We start from the raw sequence: 8446 nt of genomic DNA, 5'->3' as shown, positions 1-8446 counted from the left end.
CCATCCATCCATCCATCCATCCATCCATCCATCCATCCATCCATCCATCCATCCATCCATCCATCCATCCATCCATCCATCCATCCATACATCCGCCTCCCCGCCCACCCGTCTGTCAGTTTATCCATCCATTCATCCATCCATCCATCCACCCACCTGTCTTTCTGTCCATCCACCCATCATCCATCCATCCGCCTCCCTGCCCGCCCATCTGTCCATCCATTCATCCAGCCATCCTCCTGGGCGGCCACCCGCCCGTACGTACATACGTCTGTCCATTCATCCATCCATGTTCTCCCCCTTCATCTACCAGGGTTGCAGTGAGGCAGGTGCATATCCACAGCAGTCAGCGAAAGGCAGGGTGCACCCTGGAAAGGTTCAAATCTTCTGTGAAAAAGCTGCGATTTTTGCTGAAGAACTAATAGAATTACAAAGACCAAAGAACTCAACAGACAGTGAGGAGTATTTAAAGCAGGCTTTATAGCTTTCTTTGAATATCTCACAGATTAAAACAGCAAACTTCCCAATACATGGGCATCCACCTAATAGAGGATAGAGAGCATAGAAAATCCTTGGGATCCCACTTGTGATCAATGAGCCACTGCTTAGTTGGGAGAAGCTATGCACAGGACAACTCTTTGCAAGCCTTTTTGGGTCAGATGTTGACAATATGAGTTAAAAATAATGCACTGTAAACTCCTCCACTGTAGGGGTTATTTTTCCTCTGCACACATACCTGGGACATGGTTATAGTTAATGGGAAAATTCCCCATCATCTGTATCCTCTAAAGAGGCTGTAAGGGTTTGTTGAAACCCATCTCCAGCAAACATTCAGTGGGAACCACTTGAAAAATTTGACAGGTCATCCATCCATCACTAAGTAAAACAGGTCAGAAAAAAACAAATTTCTAAGGATTTTCAGAGATGTTATCATTCATGCTAACAAACATTTAGGGTGCTATATGCCGCTAAGAGCAGAAATAGTCATTTTAACTAGTGCAGAACTGTTGACCTCACCTAACACATTCCATATCTTTTTAATAACTTTCTTTTTTCCCCCTTTATATAAAAAGAAGCATGATTCAGACTAAATAAATAATGAACATTTGACAGCCGTGACATGGTAAGAATGGGATTTGCCCATTTATGGGTTGCAGTTACTTACAGGGTCTCATGCTCACATTTGTGAAAAGGGCTTGCCTCCAGGATATTATGGGCCAAAATGTCCCGTTAAAGGTCAACTTTCTATGGCAAAGCAGTTCATGGTGTAACGAGCAGCGTGGGCTGTATGACTATTTCACGCTGCTACAGAAATGTTTGTCTTCAGGCGCTTTAAGTCATATTCCATCATCTTTATAATCAATCACTTGATGTTGACACACAAATTCAATAAAATTAAATGGCACCAACTTAAGGGCCACATGAGGTGAATCTTGAAGCGCTGAAAATTTTCTTCAGAGCACTATTAAAAATACTGTAAATAGTGCGACTTTTAAGGCTAGTATTCGAGGGCTAGCTTTTAAGGCTAGCATTGGCTTCAGTTAATAGCGGTCTTCATGTGTATTCTCTAGGAAGTCAATATTTTCTACTTCGCCATGTGATATAACATGGTTTCCAGCTCAGCTGGAAAAATAAAGCAGCCCTAATTAACTCCGATCAGCCTTCCTGGTGTCTGCTGTAAGTCTTGCTCTCTCTCGTTCCCTAGCAGCCTGAAAGAACCATAGTTTCTGTTTAAATGGCTTCATACATATATCTGTACTTCCTCTGCCTTTATTTTCAAAATTTCACGTTTCTAAAAAAATTTCTGCTGGTAACATCTTCATCAAAGAAAAATACTGTTGACAGGGTTTAGTATAACTTTACTTATTACATTAACTTATTACAAAAAGATTAGGTTATGAGCTTTCGACTGGTTGATTAATTGTTGGGTTAAATCAAATTTTTACCAACAAATTTTTCTTGTGCTTCTCTGAAAGTAATATTTTCAAGAAACACGAAAACAGCAAAAATTTCTGGAGAAGCTTGATTTTTAAGTGTTAAATTGTTTGGACTGAATGCCAGGTAATATCTTACAAGCTGCGTGTTTTGACTTTTTTAAAAGTATTCAATTTAATAAAAAAATTATTAAGATGTGTCATTTTTTTAACCTGGTACTGGTGAAAAGTGCACTGGAATTAAATATTGAACTGTCTCTCTGTTGTGTGAGATTTTGTGCTTCATTCTATTAGTTTGGGAGGCTTTTTATACCTGAATTTTTTATGGTTTATAACAAGGTTTATTGGACAAAACAAAAAAAAAAAAAAAATAAAGTAGTTCAAAATATTATTTAAAGGTAAAAACACAATGTCAAGGGACAGACTTAAAGCAAAGGACTATTGAAAAGCTGCTTTGAAGCGAACTCAAACCAGTGTCTGAATTGTTAGAAATGCCCGCTGAGTTTTGCTGCTGTAGATGGTGGCTTCACTAGGAATGAAGCAATAGTAACTTCTAATTGAGGTTTATTCTCCATTTTCCCTCCTTTTCTATCATTCGCACAGCTTCTTCTCTTCTGTGAAGCTCAGTTTCTTCCTTTTCCATATCATTCTTTCTTGGTTTCTGTGTCCATAATGAGCATTTCCTCCTCACCCCCGCCACCTATTCTCTCGCTTTCTCCCCCCCCACCTTCGCTCCCCTTTCTTCCCCTCCACTCTGTGTGCTGAATTGGAGAAGCTTATCTCCTAGCAACCACAATTAAAGTACAACAAGTCAGTGGTGGTTGCAGCCACCATTGGAGCAAGCTTTCGCAAACCTTCGTATAACCAGCAGCTTTGGATAGAAAGCAGAAAAAACAGGGCTGGGAAGCAGAGCTTTATAGTTGAAGTTGAACAGGTGAGCCGCAGTTTAGAGTTGTGACTGAAACGGTACGCTGAGGACTTTAGGGAAGAAGGGCAGGGAGAGTGGAGTGGCGTTAGATTTGACAGTTATGTCTGCTGGAATCAACGGATCCAAGGTGAATGCCTCCGGAAAATATGATTGTTGTATGCTTGTTTTTCTGTATGTTTTTATGCTTGGAGTCTTGTACGTTGTTAACTGTATGCATTTCCGTTTGTTCTGTATTGTAGATCTGCATGCTAAGGAGGATTAATGCTTCTGGAATCATTAGCTAGGAGAACTGCTTATAGATTACCAATCAGTGTGATTTCATAGCAGTAAAGGAGTGCCAAGTTCCCATTAGAGCATACTGTGAAGGCATTTGCTCAAACACCTGCCTCCATAGACACACTGACTAAGAAGCGCGACGGCATGATGGAGAGGATAAAACTGTAATCTAATGTCTTTACTGGGGGCCAGCCTAAAAGATTCATTGCCTCTGAATTTTGAATTTCCCCCTAATTGAATATGAAGTTACATCTACTGCAAAACTTCCAGTTTTCAGTCACCAATTGGCTCTAAATGACTAAATAAGTGACAGATGTGTATTCTTAACAAGCCGGCTAACATATTTATAGATAGAAACATTAAGATGTTGTGTTCAGAAACTGTTGCCTTCTGCAGACACACCTTGGTCTTCTGCAGGTAGAATTTATTTAAGGGTGAAACATGATGGTTTATAGTGATTGAGTTCTTTGCTAGCTTTTTGGATTCTAAAGCAAGTTTTGATCCTAAGTTTTCGGTTTGCCCTTGGTTCACCTCTCAGTAAGATATTTCCAGAAACATCACAAGGACAGCTCCTATTGATCAAACTGATGAAATTCCTAAAGCACCTCAGCAGACCCTTTTTGATGCTGAAATACTTCAGCGAAATGCTTAAAGCTATAGCCCAGCCACCTCATGTAGGAAGCTTTTTGCAGACGCTCGTTTCCAAGTTCTTTTTCTTCATTATTTTATTTATTTATCTCATTTGGGATTGGAACAGTAGGACGGAAAAAATAACTGTCCTCAAGGTGCAGTTAGCCTTTGAAATGAACAGACTCCAACTTGCATGCATGCAAAATGTATGTTTGTTTTTTTTAAGATGATGGAAAGAATAAACTTTTTTGATGATCAGACCTATTATCTTTACAATACACTTATGCAGTGTGATATTGCAGACAAGTACACTATAACTTACATAATTCTTGAATCACTTTGGTTACTGATGATGTTTAAGATCACAAAGGCAGCTGGAAAGCATGAAGTGGCCCAAATTGGGCAAGGAAAGCATTTCTTCCCATGAAAATAAAACTTTTTTTTTTTTACAAATGCTACACAGGTTTTGAGAGTCAAAACCATCCTTGTTATCGAATGCTACAGACAGGGGTACCTGATCTAGTAACCTGTTTGATTTCAAAGATTTCCAGACTTCTAGTAATTCACTGTGTCAAATGACAGCCAAATAATTTAAAACTAAATCTTTTAATGTATATCTCCATTTCTTTCTCTCCTTACACAGCATTAGGTGCTTTAGTTTTGCCAATGTTCCAAGTTTAAAAAGAACAATCTATGTTTAAGTCCATATTAAGTACTTAGAACTTTATCCTCAGAAATGATTTAATACCCAAATAAACAATATAAAGGTGCTTCATATTATACTCAATAGGTCATCATGTACATAAATGTACCATTCCACAAAAAGAACAAAAAGCATAAAAGGAATTTTGTTTACAGCACTCTTTCAGGAAGCATTAAAAATTGTTCTAAGTTCTAATATTGTCAAGAGTATAACCCCTAAATGATTCTCAATATTTGAATCCTACTAATTCGTTTAGTCTAATAGAGAATCCTAGAATGGTACTCCTTCATCTCCTGCAGACCTATCTGTCAAATAAAGCCGACCCACCTGCCATCCTCCCTCTGAGGGAGAGTGGTAATACCTGGGGGGACAGACCTGGTGGGGTAAAAGGTTACCATATCCTCCCCCACCGGGAGCCTGAAACCATATGAAGGGGCTGTATAGGTGCTTAGAAGTCAGGTGCTGTTAAAATGTCAACTCCATGCTTGCATAAAAGGTACGCCTAAAACGTCAGAGAAACATCTTTCTGTTCAAAATGCCAGCATATGACTCATATAGAAGTGCTACCAGTTACCTCTAATGTCTAGTTTAAGGTGCTAAAGAAAGAGTTGGAAAAAAGCAACTTGGCTATTTGAGAGGTCCTCAAAGTTTTTACCAAATAATACAATTGTAATATATTATATGATAAGAACATTATATTATATTGTACTATATTAGAATAGATTAGATTAGATAAGGTCAGATTAGATCAGCAAGGTTTTCAAAATATTTCTTTGGAAAATTATTCTTTGCCTTTTGAATTTTTGAAGTTTTTACCAATCAAGGTTTTAACACTTTAGCCTTAAAAATACATTTTACCTACTAAAACTAGATTATTTATTGGACTGTTTTGTACCTGCAAAACTTTTAGGATAATGTCTTTATCAACTTTTGCAACTTCTGAGTGGATTTTCTTCCATGGCTTCTCTGCATTTAGCTCCATCTCTTTTTAGAAATCCTGCCACCAGTGTGTTTTATACTGGGAATTGTGCATTTCAAATTCAGACCAGCTTTTTTTCCCTTGTTTTCCTCGACACTAAGCATATTGCATGTACCAAAACAATTGTATTTTTGGTCTGATTTGATGCAATTATCATCTATATGTGTCTCCCAGATGGTTTGTACAAAACGACAAATGGGACTTCTGACTTCCCATTTCTTTTAACAGTGGCAAATCTGTAGGGGTGCATGAGTGGTGGTTGTCCTGTCAACAGATTCTTCCACCTCAGCAGGGGGTCCTAAAAGTGTGTCTTAAAAGATTTTTTCTTTTTCAAAGCACTACATCACATTTAATTTTTGGCGGCATTAGAATAGCAGAGACTGAGTATACCACATATTTCGCATTATGGTTATCTATCCCATGAAAGCTAAAAAAAATAAAAAATAGAATAAAAACATTAGGGTTATGAATGCCTTTGCCAGGTACTTAAGTGTTGTGATCTTTAGATAATGAAATAGTTTTACTTGAATTGAGAAATGTGCCAGCTCAAGAGCCATTTCAGAAGCACTCAGTCTTACTGGTAGAATTGGTCTATTATGTTGCAAATGATTGACAGAATAGTTTTTTCTTCTCACTGCAGGCTTCAGTTTTCATGCTGAGTCCCAAGATGCAGTTATTGGTGCACCATATTAAGGGGCAGCATAGATACATGTTTATTACAAATAAAAAGAATGCCAAACAACATAGTTTTCCTCCAAATTGTCTCCACTCTAAGGTAATTTCTCAGTAACGCATGCATGTTTTTTAGGTTATGTTAGCAGAGTTGAGGTTATGTCTGCATAATTCAATGCTGAGCCTCTCAAGAAGACCTGGACAGCAGGAGCATTTCTATTTGTGTACTTGCACTTTTGTGTATGGTTATATTTTTGGTTGGTGCTCAAAGGTTGGCTCCTTTGGTGGGAGGTATTTGAATATCCCCTGTTGAGAAGTGCCTGCAGGAACAATAAGATATATACTGATACTTTCTGATATCAGAGGACTTTACCATCAGGGAAATGAATTTTAAAAATATCCCTCACTCACGTTTCCTCTCTCTCTCTCTCTCTCTCTCTTAAGACACCCTTTTAAAACTTCAGTTTACAACCTGACTGTTGTCATTTTTCCATCAGCTAGTAACCATGTAGTCATGTTAACCCCCTAAACTGGGAAACCTTGAAACCTCTAAATAATCTGATGTTTTTTTTTGGTTTTTTTTTTTTAGAGTTTTCTGTAAGTTCCAAAATATGGAAACTGGAATGCATTAAATGCTGATTTTAAAGAATTCTCCTCTTCACTTTCTTTCCAGAGTCTGGGCTCTGCAGACCGAAAGGAGAACCAGCAGAAAAAGTAAGTCTCCTATGTTAACCTTCCTGTCCATCACTCCACTGATGCAAAAAATCCATTATAAATGAATTTGCATTTATCTTTCAGAGTTTTGTTTCACAGAGGTACTAACTGTTCTTGTGTTAGTAGGCAACTTTATCTAGCAATCAAATAATATTATTTTCTGCAACGCATACTTAGATCCTACTTTGCAACAATTCTACAGTCAATAATTTGTTTCTTCATTAAAAGAAAATCAAATGACATATGCTCTGTATTAACAAGCATTTTACACTTCCTGGTTTACTAGATTTACAAATTTATAAATGTAATCTGTGATATGTATGCTCTTATTTAAAGAATTGCACTGTTAAAAATCAGTGTAGGTATTGAGCTCAGTGCTTTCATTCTGCACTGTGCCTTTAAGCTCCTCTTTTAAAACTTTGACCTTATTCCTTTGTGCACAACTCTTGTCAGATTTCTGTGTTTGTTTGTTTGAAACACAAACTGGGATTATAAGGCTGTAGCATAATCCACTCTACAACAATAATACCTCTCAGGTGTTCTAGTGTAACAATGTTCTTCTCTTTAGAGTGTGAACTATAACTATACAAACCATATAAAAAAATAAGGAAATGCCAGAACTGGTAATAAAACTTGATAAAAGGTAATAATTTATCAAAAATGAACCTTTACATATATTTTCAATGTAAAATTAATTGAGCTAATGAACTAAATTTCCTCAAAGAATATTTCCCTTCAGTTTAATTTTAAGAATCTAGTATAATACGTTCATTTTTCCTGAAAAGTATGTTTATTTTAAGAGATTAAAAATGATTCCTGAAATTATGACCTGTTAAAAAGCATGATTATTTCCTAAAAGAGGTCCCAGCGACGCTTCAGATTTTGTGCATGGTTCAGGAGTGACCTAATAAAAAACCAATGCAACATTTGTAGCCCATGTCCTGTTATGTCTATGTGGTAGATTTAAAGCTCTAACTTCAGCGCCAGTCTATATCTTCTGAATCTCCACCAAATTCTTGAAATGACATTGCTTCACCAGTCTAACTAGGCTGCCTGTGACCCCTTGTCTGTCACACTTTTTCTGTCTAATCAACTCTCCATAAATGTGTTTGAATAGAGAGCTCTCATAGAACCCTCAATCTAGGTCAATCTGGAACATTTCCTTTTTTTAAAATAATCCCTTTTTGTTGTTGACTTATTAATAGGTTCTCAGAAACTTGAATTCAGATTTGTAATTGCTGCAAAATTAAAATATTCAAATTAAATGTTACACTCAGTTTTTCATAATTCTTTTTTAATGTACACATTGATTTTTATGAAATATTGAAATAGTTTTTGAGTCACAGTCTACTTTCATAAAATGCCTAATTCAGCCTTTATTTGGATTTTCTTCTTTTGTAAAATGTAGCCAGAAAAGCTATAGGTGAAAAAGTTTAAGCCTTTTAAGGGCACATAGGTAATGCATGTTTCGGTTTCTGTGTTTGTTATATTTAATTTAGAGCTCACATAAAAGGCTGGTTGCCATCAAACTCAATCTATGTACAGAGTTGATGTATTGAGTAAAAAAATGTTCTCAAACAGAAAGTCCCAGCTGATATATCTGGGTTTTG

The 8446-nt window shown here is 36.8% G+C and overlaps 1 protein-coding gene across 1 annotated transcript in view; it reads left to right on the top strand.

Moving 5' to 3' along the window:
- The window catches only part of LOC107084992, a 164557-nt gene that overhangs the window by 94954 nt on the left and 61157 nt on the right, over window positions 1–8446 (top strand). Inside the window, exon 4 of the mRNA XM_015375086.1 lies at window positions 6796–6836. Coding sequence (XP_015230572.1) covers window positions 6796–6836 — 41 coding nt within the window. The remainder of the gene's footprint in view (window positions 1–6795; window positions 6837–8446) is intronic.

Source organism: Cyprinodon variegatus, unplaced genomic scaffold, assembly GCF_000732505.1.
Source record: "Cyprinodon variegatus isolate N-32 unplaced genomic scaffold, C_variegatus-1.0 Scaffold113, whole genome shotgun sequence".
Classification (NCBI taxonomy): domain Eukaryota; kingdom Metazoa; phylum Chordata; class Actinopteri; order Cyprinodontiformes; family Cyprinodontidae; genus Cyprinodon; species Cyprinodon variegatus.
This window is presented reverse-complemented; position numbering and strand designations above follow the sequence as displayed.